The sequence below is a fragment of the Spermophilus citellus genome (assembly GCF_964194105.1).
Source record: "Spermophilus citellus genome assembly, chromosome: 9".
NCBI lineage: Eukaryota > Metazoa > Chordata > Mammalia > Rodentia > Sciuridae > Spermophilus > Spermophilus citellus.
Genome location: NC_138191.1, coordinates 17,080,861 through 17,103,012, shown reverse-complemented (window position 1 = coordinate 17,103,012; position 22,152 = coordinate 17,080,861). Strand labels below are relative to the sequence as shown.

At 37.5% G+C, this 22,152-nt stretch overlaps 1 protein-coding gene across 1 annotated transcript in view; it reads right to left on the bottom strand.

The window, feature by feature from the left end:
- Positions 1 to 22,152, bottom strand: part of SPAG17 (sperm associated antigen 17) — a gene marked incomplete at both ends in the record, with an annotated part of 210,593 nt that overhangs the window by 96,466 nt on the left and 91,975 nt on the right. Inside the window, 8 exons of the mRNA XM_081307538.1 lie at positions 387 to 541; positions 5,570 to 5,683; positions 6,338 to 6,399; positions 12,953 to 13,132; positions 13,231 to 13,458; positions 16,095 to 16,245; positions 16,802 to 16,915; positions 17,006 to 17,143. Coding sequence (XP_081163664.1) covers positions 387 to 541; positions 5,570 to 5,683; positions 6,338 to 6,399; positions 12,953 to 13,132; positions 13,231 to 13,458; positions 16,095 to 16,245; positions 16,802 to 16,915; positions 17,006 to 17,143 — 1,142 coding nt within the window. The remainder of the gene's footprint in view (positions 1 to 386; positions 542 to 5,569; positions 5,684 to 6,337; positions 6,400 to 12,952; positions 13,133 to 13,230; positions 13,459 to 16,094; positions 16,246 to 16,801; positions 16,916 to 17,005; positions 17,144 to 22,152) is intronic.

Here is a 22,152-nt window from a genome sequence, read left to right as displayed (position 1 = left end):
AGTTGCTTGGCTCCTGAATCTCCTCCAGGTCAACAGGAGTTACCCAAACCAGCAAGCAGAAAATCATGTAGGTACTGACTGCTTTCAGAGGCAATCATTGGAGTCTAAGGGAACCCAGTATAATTTGCTAGCATGCCCACCAGGCTCTATGATGTGGAGAGTAATGGTGCTTGTCTTCTTGAGTGATACAGACTGCACACCTGTCACAGCCGTGATTTGAGGGAGATATTCAATTCAAGGGGCTGAACTGAGACTGTGGCACTACACAATGTTTTCATTGAGTTGAACCACCTAATTAAGAGACTACAATCTAAGTAACTAAATTGCTAACAAGCTAAATCAATTCAATTAACTGTATAATTAACTAAATTGTCTAAATTGGTTACCTGAATCCAACATTGGAGTGAAGCGCAACGTGCCACTCTTCATGGTGCAGACGTTGCACATTCATTGGATTATGAAAAACTAAAAGCAAAGAGTTGTCTTGGGTGTGGTAATAAGAATCAATACACCGATACTGCTGGTGGGCTTCTTGAAGAACCTGAAAAATCAAAATAATCACGTTGTCCACTCTTTTTCTCAAGAGAAGTTTCTCCCACAAAGGCAAATCTTCCCCCCACCTTCTGCCTCCCCTAATTTCCATTATTTTAAAGTCAAATTGGGATTCTCAGAGGATTCTTTCTTAACTTATAGAAAGTGGGAGCATAAAAGACATATATTTTGTGAAGCATTTCAACAACTCTTGTAAACAAAACAAAACAAACAAAAAACCCCCAAACCAAACCAGAACAAAACAAAAACAAATAGTAGGCTCCAGGCATTTGCTAATAGTGTTTTTGATTAAGGTTGGTAGATAATAATGATTTCCCTTGCCTTCATTTGGATCATCTCATTTTATCATCGTTAAACTTAAAAACTTCATATAAATAGGTGCTGTGGACTAAGTTGTGAGCACCCTGCTCCAAATTTATATGTTGAAGCTCTAAGCCTTAGTGGGATGGCATTTGGAGATGGGGGATCTTCGGAAGTGATTAGATATAGATGATATCATGAGGTGGGTATCTCATGATAGGATAAGAACCCTTAAAAGCAGAGGCACTAGAGACCACTCCCCCACCCCGCCCTGCCTCTGCTGGCCGCCATATGGAACCTCAGTGAGAAGGGGCCATCTGCAAGCCAGGAAGTGAATCTTCACTGGAATCCAACCATGCTGGCCTCTGTAACTTGGTCTCCTAGCCATTCTGTCATGTTGTTATGGTGCCTGAGAAGACTAAGACAGTAGCTAAGGTTATTTTTTCCCATCCCAAAGTATTAGAGCTCTCATTTTCCAGCATAAATTGGGAGCTGGGAGAGAACAGGGGACTTGTCCAAGAAGAACACATAGTTTGTAAATTCTTGTGCCAAGGCTCACACCAGTCATTCAGCTCCGTCACCCTTTCACACTCCCAGCAGTCCTCTGGACTGTATCATGCTGCATTATAGTGAGGTGGGGTGAGCGATCCTTCTGACACATGTCATTTCCATTGGCCCTCCAGCTCTGGTCTTTCCTAAAATATATCACCCTCAGCATGCACTGCAATGGCAGCTACCGACAGAGGGACACAGTGGGCAGCTGCTTTGTCCTGCCAATCCACGATAAGGAAATTGTCCATAGAGAGGTATATTGAAGAGTTATGAGCTTTTGTTTTTGTTTTCAATGTTACTCTAATGTAGGCAGCTTTTGGTTCTCTACTATTTGGACCATCTGAAGGCATGGAATTGCCCGTTACATTATGAGAGAGCTGATTTGCTTTTGCTTTCATTTCTAAACTGGTAGCATAACCAGAATAATACATTTCCGTCCCCAGTTTAGTCCCCTATATTTAGTCTTTATGGAGTGACACTTAAATTTTTACATCTGTTCCCTGAGAACCATCACAAAAAACATGCATGTGGTGAATATCTTTGCAACTAAAAAAAAATTGCTATATAGAGTACTATCCATTACTTACCAACTTTTTATGAAAAGCAAATTCCTTTAAGACTATAAAACCCAGAAAAATAAATGGGTTTGTTTATGATGAAGATATATCCTTACTTCTGTTAAATAAAAGACCTGCAAACATGGTGTTTTTATGTTTGCTTTGGTGCTAGGAAATACAGCACTGAGTTTCTCAGAGTTATAGACCTCAATGTTTGATAAGTGTTTACATCTTCTCCTTTTCACTAATTGGCTTTTGCCCTTTATTCTCTACTAATATTGTTGGTCTCAGTAATCAGTACTCATTGTGTGCCAGGTACTGTGTATTGACAAAACAAACATGAACAAGATAGATAAAAATGTCCTCTTAAATTTGGTTAAGACTTTTGTAGATCTGGAGTTCAGATGAAGGTGATGAAATATCTGATGCGTAGGGAACAGATCAAAGGAGAGCAAAGTGGAAGCTGACTAACAATGAGGAGGATATTTCACTAGAATGAGAGGATGACAATCAGACGAAAGTAGTGAAAATGCAAAGACGAATTTAAAGCCTTTTTAGAAGTGGTGAGGTCCCCACGGTTCCCCTTGACAATTTAGAGAGCCACACTGCTGTCCATTTCCACCTCCCGAAGAAGGGAGGATGCTTATCTATAGAAGTAAACCAACTGGTTCTAAGATCAGGGGACCCGGCCACTAATGAAGGGGGAAGAACATTCCAGTAAAAAAGGGAGTTTGAAAAAGTCTAAATCAGTTTTGTCCAATAGCAACATAAGGTGAGCCACAAATGTGAGCCATGTTTATAATTCTAAATTTTATATTTGCTACATTTTTTTAAAGGGAGAGAAACTGGTAGAATTAATGTCAGTGGCATATTTTATTTAGCTCAATATATAAAAAAATTACCATTTCAACATATAGTTAATGTGAAAACTACTAATGGGTTAATGCAGGTCTAGAATACTGAATGTAAGAAACCTAACTTCCTTCTCTTACCACTCATCTCTCAAAACCCTGACGGACAGGTTTTATGTCTTTGGGGTAAATTAGGTTTATTTTTCCTAGATAATCTAAACATCCCCAAAGAATAGACCTGATATAACAACACTGATGGATTTCCCAAGGAAACCACAGCCAAATAACCCAACTATGAAGCCACAGTTATTGACACTCCTCATAGAGAACCTGTGTGTATCTTTGTCATATTTTCAATGTTTGATTATTATTTTGAGCAAAAGAAAAAGCATTAACTATTACCCCTAACATGTAAAATGGAGACAAAGAAAATGAAAACCTCCTCTACCAACAATAAGAAGAGGAAGGAAGGAAGAAGAAAAGAAACTTGGAGGGGGAAAAAAAGAGGTAATTCAGGGAGAGAGCGACTTCATGGAAGTACTATATAGAGAAAAGAGAAGATATTGAATCGGGAATGTGAAATTTATCCTAATTATACTTTGGATTATGTAGAGACCTTTAGGCACTTAAAATCATGATTTAAGAAACAGAAGGCTCATAGTAAGGATTGAATGGAAGCTGAGTAATATCTCCAGAACCAAAAGACAAAATAGAAATGTTAGAAACTGGGAAAGAAAAGATAAAGGAATTGGAAGCTCCATCCAGGAAGTCCAATACCAGAATAATGGGAGTTCTAGGAAGAGAGATGAGAGAAAATGGAAGTGGAGGATTGTCAAAGAATGTCTCTAGGTTGACTTCCCAGGATGTAAACACAGGATTTTCTGGGTTGCACTAGGTTCACCAGAACAATACATAGACCCTCACCACCACAAATCAGCAGGAAATTCAGAACACTGGAACAAAGAGAAGATCTTCTAACCCTCCAGAGAGAAGAAAACATTCATTCAAACAACTGACTGGGAATATGGAGAACTTCATTCTGTTTCTCTTGACCAATCTGGGAAGCCACAAGACTATTGAGGAATGCCTTTAAAATTTTTTTTTTAAAAGTCTTCTACTTCTGTTTTTTTTTCCCTCCCATTCCTGGGCGGGCATTGAGGGGAAATTCTTTTCAACTCTGCATTTTATATAAAGTCAAACTGTCAGTCACTCTAAGGATAGAATTAAGATGTTTTCAAATATCCAATGCCTCAAAAACTTGCCTGTTATGTATCTTAATTAAGGAAGCTAGTGAAAGAGGTGATCCTCCACCAAAAAAGAGAGTAGACTGTGAGATGAAGGACGCATAGTATCTAACTGGAAGAAGAGGCAAAGGTGTGTCCAGGGGGGAATCACAGGGCCATTACTCTCTAGCAAGCTTAGAGTGTATGGGTGAGATATCACTAAGACAATAAAATTGATAGAATGTCTATTACGCTTGAATATATTAAGAGATTTACTCCACAGTAGAGAATTTAAGGTTGAATTAATGATAAATGCATAGTAAATTAAATAATTGGGGAAAAATAATTATCAACCTCAGGAAAATAAAGAGAAATGCTCACATAGAATAATGCACAGTTCAGTTGTGAATAGTATCCACATAACTGAAATAGGAGAAATATCAAGTATCAATTTAACCAAAAGTTATGATATGGATAACAGTATCAGCAAATGAAGAAGTGCTTGAATGAATGTAGAATGAATGTAGTGTGTGTGTGTGTCTGTGTGTGTGTGTGTGTGTGTGTGTGTGTGTGTGTGTGTGTATGTTGAATGGGGTAGACAGAGTTTGATCTCAAATAGGAGTCAATTAATAATGATGGCCCCAAATAAAACTAAAACTAGTAAAACTGACTGTTTCTTAGAGCTGACAAAGTATCAAAAGAAATGGGTAAATGCACTGAAGATTTTTGTCTCTGGGAATTGAAGTATGGTGGCGAGGGTAAGAGGCTGTTCTTTTCCATAACAAGAGTCTGTAGAACCTTCTGAGTTTGATGATATGTGAATGTAAAGCTTTGATAAAAAATAAAGTACAAATTAAACAGACAAAACCAAAAGTACAAGTTTTTATCTAAAATACAAATCAGTAAAAAGAGTTGATTTTAGGATTATTCTTATTTGGCACAGTGGTTAAAAGCACAAGTTCTGGAGCCAGATTTCCCGGGTTTACATCCTACTTCTCACTTATCAGACGTGTAACCTTGGGTAAAAGTCGCTACTGGTCAAAGTGCCTCAGTTTCTAGTATTTAAATAGTTTCTGCATCATAAGGTTATTGTGAAGAATGAATGAGCCAAATAACGCATACTAATCATTACCTAGCACATGATAAGGGCTCAGTAAATGCTAGCTATCATACGTTCTACTGACTTATTAATCAAAGCAGATAATACTGTGAAATGTAATGAATGGTAAATGGAATGGACAATAACATGGAGAAAATGGGGCTGTCTCCCAGGAAAATGTTACTCTTTTTTTTCTAGAAAACAATTGCAGCAGTCTTAAAAGATGTTATAAAAAATCCCTTCAGAAAGTGTATTTTAAAAGATTTCCTGGGAATGCTCAGCCCAATCTGAGAATAAATTCATTTTATAGCTCAAGTAAATGAGAATATTGATCTGAACTAGATCTGAGTGACCCAGAAGTGAACTGCTCTAAATCACAGTGCAGATCTCCAGACCTATCTGACCATCTCTTGGAGAATCACAACCCATAAATACCTGAAGCAGTTCTTTCGGTTTAAAATGTTCAGTAAAACTCCAGTCCATTAGACTGCGCTGCTGCGTTTTCTTTATGTCCTCTAAATCTGCTTCCACCATCATCTTCTTGGGTTTCTAAAAAATTATAGGAACATAATTTCAGCTATAATTTGTTTTAAGTCCAAATGGAGCCCTCTTGGACTCTGTCAACTAACCAGCATGCGCTCCATCTAATTGGGGAAATCTGCATATGTATAAATCCATATGGCAACATTTTAGAAGAGTTGCTGCCAGAAAGAGTATGCCTTTGGCTTTTTTTTTTTTTATGGGCAACATAATCTAAATATTTTTATTGTTAGGTTATACTCTTCTGAGTCCTGTTAGCAATTACAGGCAGGTTTTCTGAACTCACTTCAAGACAACGTTAGTGCGACATGGCTGTATGGTCAGCAGGTGTTTGTGAGGTTGCCAAGCCACACTGTCTGGAGAGGAGCAAGGAGCTGGGAAGCTTTGCTTAAGCGGGCTAGCTAGCAGAATTAACTCCTTTCTCTCCAGTTGCAGCTGGTCTGAGGATGTCTCAATAACCATTCTCCTCTAGTATCAGTATTTTCCTTTTAAGTATCTCTCTCTCTCTCTCTTTCTCTCTCTCTCTCTCTCTCTCTCTCTCTCTCTCTCTCTCTCTCTGTCTCTCTCTCACTCTTCTTTTTCAAATGTTTCTCAATCTGGGTCACAGTTTTCTCAGATCATCTGACTTGTCATCTACACTGTTAGGAAAAAATAATTCCTTACCTTTTCAAGAGAATCAGCCTTTGTGACCGTTTCATCTTTGATCTCATTGTTCGTGGTCTGCTCTGTAAATCAAAGACACCAACATCCAGTTGTGTTCAGGCTTTGTTCTTGCCTTTGGTCAGGGATGTGCCTTTTTGTTGCCCATATGATCTATGTTTCTGTGCTGAAAAGGTAATTCCTGAAAGGCATGTTTCGTGCCTCCCAAAAGTGTTTGTGTCAATAATTCTAAATCCATGCCTACCTAGAAGAGTTGTACTGGACTCTTGGAAAGGAGCCCTGTTTTTTTTATCTGATGTGTACTAAATCATATCAGATACTCTGATTTGAGGCTATCGATCAATCATTTCAAACAACTTACCTTCACCTTTACAAACTGCAAATATTTACTGATTAAATTAAATTGACTTAATACATAACATGGCTTAGTACACAACATGAGTCTTGTGCTGGTGACAATCACAAAGCCTTTTGAAATTTCTGGGCTCCTACTGGACAGATTGGGGCCAGGGTAAGGGATGTATGGAGAGGAGAACTTGGTAGGTGGAAAGTTATACTATTTTGCGGAGCTTGTTTCTGTTCACCATTTAATAATTTAAAAACTATTTAATGAGCATCTTCAGGTTTACAGATAAAGTTTAACAAGTTAAATAAGTGGGTAGATGGACTCCATAGCACCTCCCCATGAACTAATATGAGTCGTGGACACTTGCTCTCCTAGTGACTGAAGAGTACACTTGGATGATTGGGATTGTAATATCATCCTTGGCTGTGAAATGGTCATCTGAATGAACTGGACAGGAACAGACTCATGCTGTTGATTTCTGCATCACCAGAAAATACATGTTCCATGATAAATAAGCTTAACATAGATAAACAGACATCTTTACTGTGACTGTCTCCGAACTTGTAACAGGCCCTTGTGATTGTGAATCTCCAGTAGAGAAATGGAAAAACTCTATGCTGTAGCTTTTTCCAAATTTGACCAAAGAAATAGAGTATGTATGGCAAGGTGGGTCTTGTGGGAACATAGTTTGATGCTGATGAACAACTGAGTCAACCTGACTTCTTGTCACCCTTAGAATAATTGCAAACGATGTTCTATAAAGCTGTACTTAAATGCTGTAGGCTAACTCTCCAAATGCGTCTCCTTCACTGCCTTTTGCTCTTTCACCGCAGACAGGCCAGCTTGCTGTGTCTTGAGGATGTGGCCCTCGTTTCTATAGATAAGCCTATTTGCTTAGTTTGTAGATATCCGCCTGTTTCACACTCTTGTTACCTTCTCAAGAGCCTTCTGGCTGTTACTCTGCTTTATTATTGACCCCATCATTTATCAGTGCTTGAAACTATTTATTTGTTTATGGTCTGTCTTACTGATTTGAACGTAGATTCCTGGAGAACAGAAACTTAAGATAAAGTTCCTCACTGCATCCTGTAGAAACTCAGAGCCCCGTAGGAACTCAGTAATTATTTTTGACAGAATGAGGGGCATCCACATCATTTATTTAAACTAGAAATGATTGTTGAGCCACCTAGAGAGAAGGAAACCTGTAACAAAGGCTTATTTTGGCATCAATATAAAAATTACCTTTTTGTTGTATAGCAAAGAGAACCATATTTGGGCTTCTAGAGGGAGTAGTTAATTATGTCTATTGAGGACAAGCCAATGCTTTTCCTTCTTTCAGGAGCCCAGCTACTTACATTTTTTTTTTTTTTTGCTACTGGTTCCATTGGGCTGGTGAAGGTTGTGGCATGAATGTTCCATTTTGATTTAGAGGAAAACTATAAAGCTAATTTACCTCAGTATTTACATAAATATATCCATTCAAGAGAAAATTCAGGCCAACCATAACTCTAAATAGACCATACTGTCCCTTGTGTCCTTGAAGCAATTGATATGAAATCTGTGGAACAAAAATTATTCTATTCTGTGGTCTGCCAGATTTCTGGGAGATTTGATATTCCCTCTTGCGTCTAAGGATCCAGAAGAAAAAAAATTCTCCAGTTTAGAAAATATGTTCTAAAAAAATATGCATCAGTTATTTTGTCAAAAGAAAGAACATTCTAATACTAATCTGAACTCTTTATTTAATAGTAGAGTAAAAATCATTTTCTTTTCTTCCTGTCTGATTTCTGCTTTCAACCACATAATCCTTTGACAGTGTGATTCAGTAGTTTTTGACACATCTGGAAGTGGATGCTTTCTCATCCCTTTGAAAAACAGCTTTCCTAATCTGTTTTACTTTAGAGATAACAAGATCCCTCTGCAAAGCAGTTACTTTATTAAAAAAACACCCAACAAGCATAAAGGGCACATCTAAACCTACAGCCTCACGGTTATCAACTCTCAGGTTTTTCATAAATATCCAATAGGCCCTGTCAAGTTCAAAAACAGTCTCAGATGGAAATCCAGGGTTTGGTTAAGAAAAGCACAAATATTCAGCCCTTCATGTCCAGGAACAGACACAAAAGTGTATTTGATGCTAAGTTGGTTGTGCAAGAAATACATGAATGGTTTCTGCGTTGTTTAAAGAGAATTAAAGTGCCTGCTTTTGAAGTGTGAGTCAGAGCGAGGGGGACAATGTGAGATCAGCAACAGCACCCCCCCCCCCCCCACACACACACAGGACAGCCACCGTGTGCACCAAGGCCCAGCAGCCCTCCTTCCATGGCCCCTGGGTGCAGGGCAACATTCACCATGCAGCTCTGAGGGTTGTAGGATCTGCCCTAGAATTTTTCTCAGACTCTAGAATACACTATTCAGCATGGTATTTTCAGCCCTGAGAATTTAGGAAGTTACTATGATCATCTTTTCCACCAGGATCCAGAACACCAGCTTATGTGGTTTGACCACCAGGTGGCAAAAGTTGCCTGAGGAAAAAACTATACCAGCTGCTTTCAAGAAAAACAACAGAAGAAAACAAAACAAAGGGGGGAAAAACCCTCAGGCTTTACTACGCTCCTGGTTTATTCCGATTCCATATTAACTCAAATAGACTTCTCTGTCATGTGTTTGTGTTCCCACAGGATGTACTAATGCCATAACAACTCAGGTTCACTTATTTGGTCTTTTTTATTTAAATATACATATTTTTTGTGAACTAGGCTCATAGGGAGGTAAGGTAAGCATATTTATGACAGAGAAATAGGAAATTTACTCTATTGGGATGGAAGAGGAACAACAACAACAACAACAACAAAACAACAAAACAACAAAATCATGATAAGAACCAGCATGAAGAAGGGACTATGAATACAGCCAAACTACTAGATGTATCACAAGAAGTTTCTGGGACCCAGAAAGCTGCAAAACAGCATGATGGAAGCACTGTTGGGCAGCCTGCCTGTTCTGACTTCCTATGTGTACGTGGCTGAACAAGTGACTTGACCTCTCTCAGTCTTGGTTTCCTCATCTACAGAACTAAGGTAACAAATCTTGCTCATAGGCTTGATGTTTATGCAGAATATTAACTAATGAATGTAAAAGAGTAGAGTGGTTGGATGGAGCAGGACACTTACTTCATTAGTGTAATCTTCCCCTTCTGACCCCCTCGCTTGTCTACTTTACCAATAGGCAGGAGGCTTTTCCCTAACTGTGGTCCACTGATTACTTCCTCTTCTACTTTTTTTTTTTTTTAAGAGAGAGAGAGAGAGAGAGAGAGAGAGAGAGAGAGAGAGAGAGAGAGAATTTCAATATTTATTTTTTAGTTCTCGGCGGACACAACATCTTTGTTGGTATGTGGTGCTGAGGTTCGAACCCAGGCCGCACGCATGCCAGGCGAGCGCGCTACCACTTGACCACATCCCCAGCCCCTCCTCTTCTACTTTCACTGAGATAAAAGACAGTGGGAAGATAATGATCATTAGTCAGTGCTGAGTTAATACCTATTCTCTGTGGCACCTACCACCTATTTTTCTAAGTGTTCTTTAAAATGATGAAATGTAACACACACTGAAAATTGGGTAAGACATAAACATTTGATATAATGAACACTTACAAAGAAAAGTCCCAGCACTTCAAACATCTGATATGTATTCTTTAACAACCACCACCTCCTTAATAAGCTTCCACAGTAATTCTATTTTTTTTTTTTTGCAGATTGTTTTGTGTCTTCTACATACACAGTGTTTATAAATAATGACCATTTTGCTTTTTTCCTCTTGAAACTCGACACTCGTGCACTCGTGTTTCCTTTTCTTGCCTCACTGAGTGAGTGGGTGAGGATTTCCAATCAGTATTGAATAAAAGTGTTTATGGTGGACATCCTCCTGATCGCAAAAGAGAGTCGTTTGACTTTTCATCTGGATATATAATGTTTATTGTCATCATTTTAAAAAAATCACCCTTGTAAGACTGAGGAATTTTATTTTTATTGCTAGTTTGCTAAGGTTTTCTTTTCCCCCATAAATTGCTATGGACATTTTCTGCATCTATGGAACTAATTATATCATTTTTTTTGTGCTAATGTGTCACCTGATAAACTACATAGATTTTACAATCTGCATATTTGCCTTCTATTCCTGTTATAAATATAACTTGTTTGTGAGGTATTATTATTATTATTGAGCATATTGCTGGGTCAGTTTTCCTATATTTTATTTTGGATTTTTGCATCTTCATTCCTGAATGAGCTTGTTCTATAATTTCATTTGTTGCACTATCCTTGTGAATTTTATTACAAAATTTATGCTAACTTCATAAAATGACTATGGAAGGATACTAATTTTTTTTTTTTGTTTTCTGAAATGATTTTCATTAAGAAAATTAGAATTATTTCTTTCTGAGAGTTTGGAATCACTTGTCAATGAGATCATTTAGACTTGGTGTATCCTCTTTGGGATGACTTTCAAATGATTAAATCATTTATTTAATTGATTCTAAGACTGTTCAGGTTTTCTATTTCTTCTTGGGTCATTGTTGGTAAGTTGTAGATTTCCTGTAATTTTTCCATTTCGTTTTCAAATTTAGTGGGATAAAAGTGTTTATATCCTCTTTATATCTTTTTAATTTCTTTAGGATCTGGGGGAATCCATTTCTTTAGTTCTGATATGACTTTTACTTCTAATATAACTTTATTTCTGATAGGGTTATTTGTGTCTTCTCTTTTTTTGTGATCAGCCTTTTATAAAATAATTATTAATTTTATTAGTCTTTTCAAATCACCAAACTTTCTGTGTATTTTTCTGTTCTTCCTTATTTCATCTATGTTTGCTGTTTCATTGATTCACTCTTATTTTTATCGTTTTATTTTTTCTGCTTTATTTGTATTTATTTTGCTCATCCTTATCTAACTTGAGTGTGATGTTTAGATAGTTGATCTTTAGACTTCTTATAAAATATATTTGTTTAATGTTGTAAACTTCTCTTGGAGTTTTCTTGCTTTAGCTGCACTCTGTGTGCTTTGATGTTCAATGTTTTCATTATCATTTAGTTTGAAATATTTCCTAATTTCCATTGTCACTTTTTCTTTGACCCAGGTGTTACATACAAGTGTATTTCTTAGTTTTGAGACATTTGGTGATTTTCTTATTATCTTTTTATAATCTATGCCCTCCATAATTTCACTATACTATGAGAACATATTCTATATGATTTTTGTCCTTGAAAATGTATTGAGATTTGCTTTATAGCTTAGTATATGGTTAATTAAAAAAAAACGCATACTATGACCTCTAAGAAGCTATGGTATTATGAAGGTCTTAGTGTAGGTATATAAGTAATTGTAATAAGAAGTAAGAAATGACAACTAATGCCATAAAGGTTAGAGCCTATGAATTATGAGCATGGGAATAGTCAGAGAAGAATTTCCACATGGCATACCTAGCAAAGACACTTTGAAACTAATCATAATAAAAAAAAAAAGTCAGAACTCTTGCTGGAGAGTATTGTGGGTGAAGAGGCATTGAGATTGGAAAGAGCAGACATCGTAAAGGAAATAGGGCCTAGCTCTGTTTGGTAAGGGCACAGAATGAATGAGTGAACCAAAGGGCAATAGTAGAAAGATGTTTGAGGGAAAGTAATTTAGCATTGTTGGAGAAACATGTAGAAAGGTTTGAGTTTTATTTTGAAAGTAGTAAAGAGATGTTGAAGGTTGTAAGCAGGGAAATAAGAGCTATGTTTTAGGTAGATTATTAATCTGACAGCTGGGTGTAAGGTAGCTCAGTACAAATCTAGCCTGATATTCTTCTACATTTCTAGACCTCCCAGGATGCGCTATTTATAATGATCCAGAACCTGAGCAAAAAGAGGGAGAGGAAGCGAGGTGATAACTCGAAGAGCATTAAATTTTGTACCGAACTCTCTTCTAAGCATTTCATTATGTTATTATAATTTTAAAAATTAGCATACAATCACAGTAACCCTGTGAAACACCAATGATGAAAATTTCAATTATGTCCATTTCACTGAATTTACTAAAGGAAGAGAAGGCTAAGAGGCATTAAGATGTTCAAAAAGCAAAGGTCGAACTTACTGAATAATAACAATAAGTAACCTAATAACTTAAATAGTTTGCCCACTGAAATGAACAGGCATTTAAATTGAAGCACTATATCTCGAAACTTCTTTTCTTGGTCATGTATTTTATGAGAGGGGCTACACACACGTTTTTTACTTACCCAAGGACTCTGCTTGGGGCTTCTCTGACAGCTCTCTATTATAATCAAGGTCTGAGTACTTCATTGTGTTGGAGTCAGAATGTTGACTACGGTATGAGAATTCTCCACTGCTCTGATCACCTTGCACAGATGTTGACCAATTCTGATCCTCATTTATTTTTTTGTCTTTGATTTCAGCAGCTAGCCAGTGTGAAGAGCATTTGTTAGATACAATACTAGAAAAAAGACTGACAAGCATAAAATGCAAGAATGCTTTTCATTCTTTCCAGGCAATGTACCTGTTTCCTGTTGGGCGTCTTGGGCATTCATTTTCAGGATACGTTGCTGCCTTATCTGCTTAGCAAATCTGGCAGGGTTGTCCCATGGTATGTTGAACTTCTCAACATCTGTCCCACACGCCATCCCAGAAGGCTTCAGTTTCCCTGCTTCATCAACCTCAGAGAGCTTCAAGCTCTCAAAAGTAAACACCTTGAAGGCTCGTTCTACTTCGCTCCAGCTCAAGACTTCTGTAAGAAAGCAGGACCCGTGTTTCTAGGAGTGCCCTTTATGGTACATAGTACAGCATTGGCAGAGAGAAACAAATATACACCGGGCTGATAAGGGAGCCATGCCCTGATGGGCACTGACCTAACTTAAAACTGGGCTCCACAAATCTGCATCAAGTATCAAAGGTGCCTAGTGATAAGAAAACTGAACAGTCAAGGTCTAATTAATCAAGGTAATACTACCAAAATGCTTCTTTAGGTGGTTCATAGTGTGTGGACTTTTCAGGATACCATATTGGTTGAATGGGTTTACAACTCATTTATTTATTTATTTTTTTGCAAAAGTACCCTTTGATGCTGTTGTAATTTAAGCCAGAGAAATCATTCACTCATGTCTAATATAGGCGATTACAGTCAGTAAGATTTCTTGTTATTTTAGATTCCGGGAGGGTCTCCTCCCACCCACATGAATAGCTACTTTCCATAATTGCCCTTCAAAGTTTATCAAGTTTCAATTGGTGTTAGTCATTGTGTATTTATTCCTTTATGGCATGTGTTCATCCGTTTTCTCAACTGGTTATTGTATACTGGGGAGCCTTGCCATAGGTGCCTAAGATTCCCAGAAGAACATGATTTTGTTCTCTCACTTTAAAAGTTCAAGACAGAAGGCTGAGAGGAAGGAATTAAAAATGGACAGAATTCCGTGAGGAAAAATTCAATATTATGGTAGATAAGTGTTTCAGAGGTTGCCTTCATTTTCTTCCCAACAGAGATGAAGACAGGGGCAGGGGTCCTTTTCAAAAATATGTCATGCATGGGGTGGGCTGGCAGTTTAAAGAGAGGCAAAAGAGTTACTGAATAAAGGAGAATTTGCTCATTCATTATTTCATAAATATTTTTGAGCACCTTCCAGGCATCAGTAACTAATAAAAGCTGGTGAACAAAGGTGATGAACTCAAATACTACAGTGAATCTCACCAGTATGCATATCCACAGGCACTAATTAAAAAAAAATAACCTATAAGTAAATAGAAAGATTAGTACAGTAGAGGGAAGGGAGGAAGGGAGGGAGAAGGCTAGGAAAAGGGGACTGGACTAGAGCAAAATTTTATTTCATGCTTTTATAATTATGTCAAAATGAATCCCGATGTTACATGTAACTAAAAATGACCAATGGAAAAAAAAAAAGGAGGTGGTAGGCAGTTCAGATTTTACTCTTGAGGATACAGAGGCAAAAAATTCTTAGCGGGGGAGGGAATGCACAAGAAAATTAATGAAAATTGAATCACAAGGATGAGAGAGAGATTTCCTTTCAAAAAAGCCTCTTCTACTTCCTGTGTTCTCCCTCTCTGACATCAATCACCTTTTAACCTTTCAACTAGTGAAGAAGTAGCCAGTTTCTGATGGAGTACTGTGCTCCTATCATGTGGCCAGCTAGTCATGTGATTAAATGAAGAGATAAATGGGGATGCAAACTTCAACACTAGCAATCAAATGGAGGGGGCATAGTTTCCACTTAAGAGGTGGGGACCCAACTGAAGTGCTGTTTCTTCTTCTTTGCTCTTCATGTCTTCATGTCAGGGCATGGTTATAGTCTCACTGTGAATTTTCTAATCTACTACATAGGATCATTCAGTGGTTACCTTTTGCACTGGAATACACTGCTTTCATATTTTAATCTTAGTGTGTATATATATATATATATATATATATATATATATATATAATCAAAATATATATAATCTAACGCTACACACACACACACACACACACACACACTTATATAGTCTAATGTTACGTCTGATCTATTGATTAGACTAGATATAAAGAGTTTCTTTTTTTTTTTTGAATTTTTAATATTTATTTTTAGTTCTCGGCGGACACAACATCGTTGTTGGTATGTGGTGCTGAGGATCGAACCCAGGCTGCACGCATGCCAGGCGAGCGCGCTAACGCTTGAGCCACATCCCCAGCCCCAATATAAGGAGTTTCTTGATGAAATAAAATTATAAACTTCAAGTTTCCTTTGAGTAGAAAAATTTTTCATTAATTGTGGGTGGCTGCAACCAGAGAATATGAGAATTCAAAGATGGATAACTCTGTACTGGGGCAAAGTTGCATGGTCAGGCTCGCCCTGCCCACTTCCCAATAACTACAATGCTATTGTAATCTTTTTGTGGTTTGCAATGATGATAAAGGGGTGCCACATTGAGACAGTGAAGGCAAGGATGGCATTCTCTTAGGACAGGAATGTGGTTATCTTACGATGGGAGGTTTTTGTTTATTTTAAAAATTTCAAAAATATTTGAACTGTCACTTAAGTAGGATGGGATTACTACATCATCTCAATGATGTCAACAGGGAGATGGGGGAAGGAGTCAGGGAAGAGGAAGGAAAGATGTGAATTACTCTGGTTAAGGAAACACAGTGGAAAGAAAACTCGGTGCATCAAATTGCAGAATGTTTTGCACCATGGCTGTGTTACCATTGCTACTGAGGATATTCAAAGTGAAAAAGTTGTAGTCCATCAAAATATTCATCTTAGCCCCTGAAAGATCTTTAAACGATCAAAACACATTTTGCAAATAAGGATGTAATTTGTAGAGGCACATAGGACCACTAATTAAGATGAAGTTAAGAAGAAACAATGTACTCACCACTTGTGCAGAAGTGCATAAGTTCATGGATGGTAGCTAGGCGTTTAGTGCTGTTCCAGGGTGGAGGCAGAGGGAACTGAAGGAATTCCCACAGTGGCAACTTGGATTGCATCTCCTCCTCAATTTGAACTGGGTCAATACCCTTTTGGTCCTGCCAAAAAAAAAAAAAAAAAAAACCAAAACAACATGACAGAAGGCATTAAAATAAGCCATCAAGTGCCTTATGCATATGGAGAAGGCTAAACATGATACCTTCACTCTCGTTTATTTGGGAACAAGGGAAATCAGTGGTAATTGGGGAAGACAAACTTGGTATTTTGCTGAAGGTCACAAAAACTAGTTCTCACTTTGCCAGAAGTTCCTGGTACACAGAAATGACTGATCTTCATTTGCAGTGACAAACTGCCCAAGCCTCATATATATTCAACTCTCTCTTCTGAGATCCTTTTCTGGCTTCCACTGTTTTTCATACCAGCAGATATTTAAAGAAAATAACTATGAGGTTTTAATGCAATTTCGGTGGTAGTCATAATCAATTCAACAGTTAACTGTATTAATCTTTCTTTGATGATTTCTCCCTTCCCCATCTTTCTTTTCTGACATTCCTCGCCTGTTACCTAGCTTTGATGAAATTATCTAATTGATCCCTTCAGCTGGTGAATTTCAGGTGCACTTTTCAATCACCCTCTGGGCCACCTGATCCTTACCTTCAGTGCATATTTCCGGTGAGCATAAGCATCGTGATAGTTCAGTAGGAGAGGGCCTTTGGGCACTGCTTTGGTTTCTCGTTCTTCTTCAGATAAGAATATTTCGTGGAGATTCTATTTAAATTGAAATATATACTCATTTAAGGAGAGACTATTTACTTTCCCAACATGTAAAAACTCGTTGGCTAACTCATGCCGCCTGACCTTTTTCTCCCTCTCGGAGAGGCAGAGAGAAGGCAGCATAGACACGATGTGAGCTGCGATCCGGTTGTCTAACCCATCTGCTCTGGGGGGTGGCCTCACCAGACTGGGAGGGACAAGATCCTTTTCAGTTGCCACGACCTATAGAAAAGAACCATTGGGAGGGATTGGCTGAACGGTCAACTCTTTACTGATACTCCTGAATTTCCATTGCTCTTAGTAAGAGGAGGACTGTTCCTCACACTAAAGTACTAGTGACAACAGCAGGAAAGTGTCGGCGATTACCACAGTAAAAGGAAAAATGTTTACAGTCTATGCATTTGACATGATTTTAATACTTGCATTAAAATAGATAACACAAACACAAATGGTAAACACTAAACTTCAGCAGGAGTCAAAATAATGACAAAAATATTCATTCTTTCTCTTAAAGCACTGAAAACAGGACTAGTGCAACTTTGGATTTAATGTTTAAATCCAAACTAACTGCCTACCACATACTGCATAGGGTATCTTCATAACCATTAATTCACTTAACCCTCATAGCAATCTTGGTTAGATATTATTTTCTATTTTATAGAGAACAAAAGTAGGGAGAGTGAAGTTAGATGACTGGTCCAAGTCTAGGGCTATTGAATAGAGGAATTGGGGTTCAGGCCAAGTCCTCATTTTTTCTTCAAGAATAAAAAAGTGTAAGAAGATGAGATCAGTAATGGATATTAGTCTCCTTTAGGTGGGGAGAGTGAGGTCTAGACAGATTAAATGCCTTGTTCAATTTTACATGGAAATCAGGTAAAAGGTTGAAATGTACTCAAGATAGGTACCTAATGTATAGTCTCTTCACTATAATAATAAAAATAATAATAAAATTATTCTCATGATTTTACACCCCTACTAAGATTTCTCACTCAACCTTGGCAGTAGTGATATTTTGGACTAGATAATTATTATGGGGGCTGTCATGTGCCCTATAGAATGTGCAGCAGCATGGCTGGCCTCTACCCCTCTGAATCTCCAGACATTTCCAAATGTTCTGTGGGAGGCAAAATTACTCCCTACTGAGTTTTGTTAGTCTACTCTAGGTTAATAAAATAGTCTTGTTATTCTATTCTATTTTATTTTATTTTTATTTTTAATACTAGAGATTGAACTCAGGAGCATTTAACCACTGAACCACATCCCAAGTTTTTTTTTTTTTTTTTTTTTTGACAAGGTCTCAGTAAGTTGCATAGGGCCTTGCTTGCTAAGTAACTGAAACTGACCTTGAACTTGTGATCCTTCTGCCTCAAACTCCCCAGTTGCTGGGATTATAGGCATGTGCCATTGCACCTGGTTCAGTAGTCTTTACTAATTATAAACACTTTACTTTCAAGAATCACTATTTCCAGTCTCTACCTTCCACCTATCTTGTGGACTTGCTGCAACCTCAAAAGACCAATCAGAACTGTTCCGCGTTTAAAATGGTAAAATCTAATGTCTGTTCCTGTAAAATGCCAATCTCGACGCTCTTATACTTCAACTTTTTCATTCTCTATTAAGAAGGCTTTACTCATTCAACACGTACCTAGTGCCTACTGAGAGCCTTCCATGTGTTAGTCACTGAGCTCATTATCTTTCCTCTGTGTTATCGGGAACATAGTAATATTGAATACAACAACAATGACTATGGTGGGGCTGGGGTTGTGGCTCAGTGGTAGAGCGCTTGCCTAGCAAGTGCAAGGTGTTGGGTTCAGTCCTCAGCACTACTAAAAATAAATAAGTAAAATAAAGGTAAAAAAAAAAAAAAGCTTTCAAAATATTTTTTTTAAAAAAGAAAAGAATGACTATGGTAAATGAAACTATGATACTGTGAGCTCTTCAGAGTTTTTTAAAATAAATTTATTGACATAATAAAACTGTAGTCTTACAAAAAACATTATGGGGTGATAAAGGCAAATATTAGTGTGATTGATTAGAAAAGTAAGGTAGTCAATAAACAGAAAACTGTATAGTAGAGGTGACAACAGTGACAGGGTCTGAAAAGACTTTAAAATAAACATTGAACTAAGAACAAGCCTGGAAAACTGTGCAAAAAATTAGAGAATTTACAAGTTATAAATCTTATTCCTCAAACAAAACTTCAATAGCAGACCCAAAATTAAGGTGGGAAATAAGTAGGAAGTTAAGGTAGATTTCCAAAAGGATAAATTGAAAGAAAATTTAATGAGAATAATTCTAATATTCCAACATCTATCCAGTTATAATTAGGGTAAGTAGGAGAAACAATATTTGAAGGTTCAATTGAAGGTTTATTTTCAGCATCCACTCACTAATTCAACAACATGTACTCAATGCCGACTAGGAATTAAGTGTAGTTATTGTGTGCTGGGCACACAGCAATGACTGAGACCACACTAGGCTCCTGCTGACATAGAGTGTGCATTCTATTGGGAGGAAAGAGGCAAGAAACAGGTTAATAAATAGATATTTTAAAAGACTAATAAATACATTTTAATTACAATAGTTTAAATAAAACAAAGTACTGCGATGGAGAGTGGTGTGTGTGTGTGTGTGTGTGTGTGTGTGTGTGTATGAACTTCTTTAAATCAGGTGCTCCAGTGTCACTTCCACCAGACAAAGAAGTTTAAAAGGTTAAGGAAAAATTAATATATCTGAGGAAATCCCCAAAGACCTACATTGATGAAAAATTGTGTGTGTGCATGCCCATGTATGTACATGTGTGTGTGTTCATGTGGCATGCATGTGTTTGTGTGTCAGAGAAAGAGACATGGAGCAGGAGATGAGAAGAAGCTACAGTGCAGAAACTAATTTTAAGGCCTTTATAGGATACTATAAGAAATTGAATTTCACTTAGGATGTGATTAAAAAACAATTTATAATTCCTTTAGATCATGTTGACAGGATGAAGAAACAAACAAAACCATAGTTTTTACTATTATTTGGATGTGGTTTGTCCAAATGTGTGTGTGTGTTACAGGCTTGGTTCTCAAGGTGGTGGGTCCTTTAACAGGCGGAGCCTATTGGGCGGACCCTGGACATACTGACTTTGGAAGGGACTGAAAGGTAGTTCTCATGGGAACCTGAGTCCCTTCTCTTTCTTGGCTTCCTGTCTTGCCATGTGATCTCTCCCTTTCACACATGTTGTAGACATGATGCCATCTGCCATGATGAGACCTAGATAAGAGGCCCTCACCAGAGGTCAAATCTATGAGGATGTCTGGTCTTGGACATTCAGCCTCCCCAAACTGTGAGCTAAATAAATCTCTTCTCTTTAAAAAGTTATCCACTCTCGGGGATTTTGTTGTAGAAACAGAAAACACACTAATACACCTGGACATAGTCTTTTGTTATCAAATATATAGAGCTGCAAAAGAAATAAAGAAGAAAGAAAAGAAAGATTGAGTTTGGACATGCACCCGACTTCTCCTCAGCAAATTAGAAGGAAGAAGAAAATGGAGCAATGCCATTAAAATACTTTCCCATGCAGGTTGACTAGGTTCAAAAGTCATTTCTGCCACTTACTACTTGAACAAGCCACTGAACCTTATTATGGTTCCGTTGTTTACTGATCTGTAAAATGGGTGATAAAAATAGTTCCTGCATCATAGTATTGTTTTTAAAATTAAATGACTTCATGTATTGAAAGCATGTAGAGCAGTGCCTGGTGGATATAAGTGCTATGCATATGTGGCTACTATGAATAACAATGTTTTTCAAATATACATAGAACAGTCTCAAGAATTGACTGTGTGCATCAAGTCACCGAAGTCACAGGGAATTTTAACTTTGTTAACTTTGTTAACTTGCAGAACTTGCAGATCAGGTTCATAGATCATAAAGCAATAAAATTAAAAATCAGTAATAAATTGTAGACATAAAATTATTCATGGGAAAAATAAGTATATAAAAGATTAAGAACTGAATACATTGAAAATATCAACATGCAGCCAAAGAAATGCTCAAGAGGAAACATAAACCTAAGTAAGGCAAAAAAGACTGAAAATAAATGAAGATTTTAATTAAAACCAAATACAAAATAAGCCCCAAAAAAGGATAGGGAAGAAAATAATGAAGATAAAGGAAGAAGTTAATAAACTAAAAAGTAAAAAGGAGTTGGCCAATGAAACAAAATGCTTTTTCTTTGGAAAGACCAATACAATAGATAGCAATGATCGGCAACTGTATTAGCCAGCTTTTTGTTTGTGCAACCACAATATCCAACAAAAACAACTTAGAGGAGGAAAATTTTATTTCAGCTCACAGTTTTGGAGTTTTAGTTCATTATGGGCCAAGTCCATTTCTCTGGGTCCAAGCAGAGGCTGAACATCATGGGGGATGGGTGTGATGGAAGACCGCCCCCCCCCCCCATGGCAGCTAAGCAATGGAGAGAGGGCAGGGGGAGGGGTCCACAGGGAAGATGAACCTTTCCAGGACACCCCCCCCCCACACACACACATACACAGTGAAAGTCACCACCCAGTCAGTCCATTCAAACTAGGATGGACTGAGCTACAGCTCTCCTCAACTAATCATTCCACCTCTGAATATTCCTACATTAGCGCAGGAGGTTCTATGGGACATCTCAATATCCAAACCATACAGCAACCAAGATCGAGAAAAGAGAGGGTACAAATAAATAACAACATCAGTATGAGAAGGGAACATCGCCAGATGTTATGTTACTAGTGTGGTGGTCTTCACTTTGCAGGGGCAGGCTGGGAACACTGATTTTCCTCATGGTCCTGGCTCATGCCTTAATGTGTCTACTTGACCTCCATATCTTTGCCTCTTTCTTGATGATGTCACTATGTCCCTTTCCCCATCAGGCTTTCCATCTGGCAATTCACTCAGCCTTTAGCACACTACTAACATTATATTAGTATACAGAGGAACCTAAAAACACATGCAAGTGAATAATACATACAACTTGTACCATATCAAAAATCCAAATTAAATGGACACATTTTGTGAAAAACACTAGTGACTAATATTGTCATCAAGAGTAGAAATATCTAATTAAATCTGTAGGTTCAAAATAACATTTAAAGATAGCTGAAGACCACTATCCACCCCACCTATCCTTGTCCTCTTCTTCCATTAAAACAGTACTAGCAAAAGAGAGTTTTAAGGATATGTTCTCTCAAAATTTA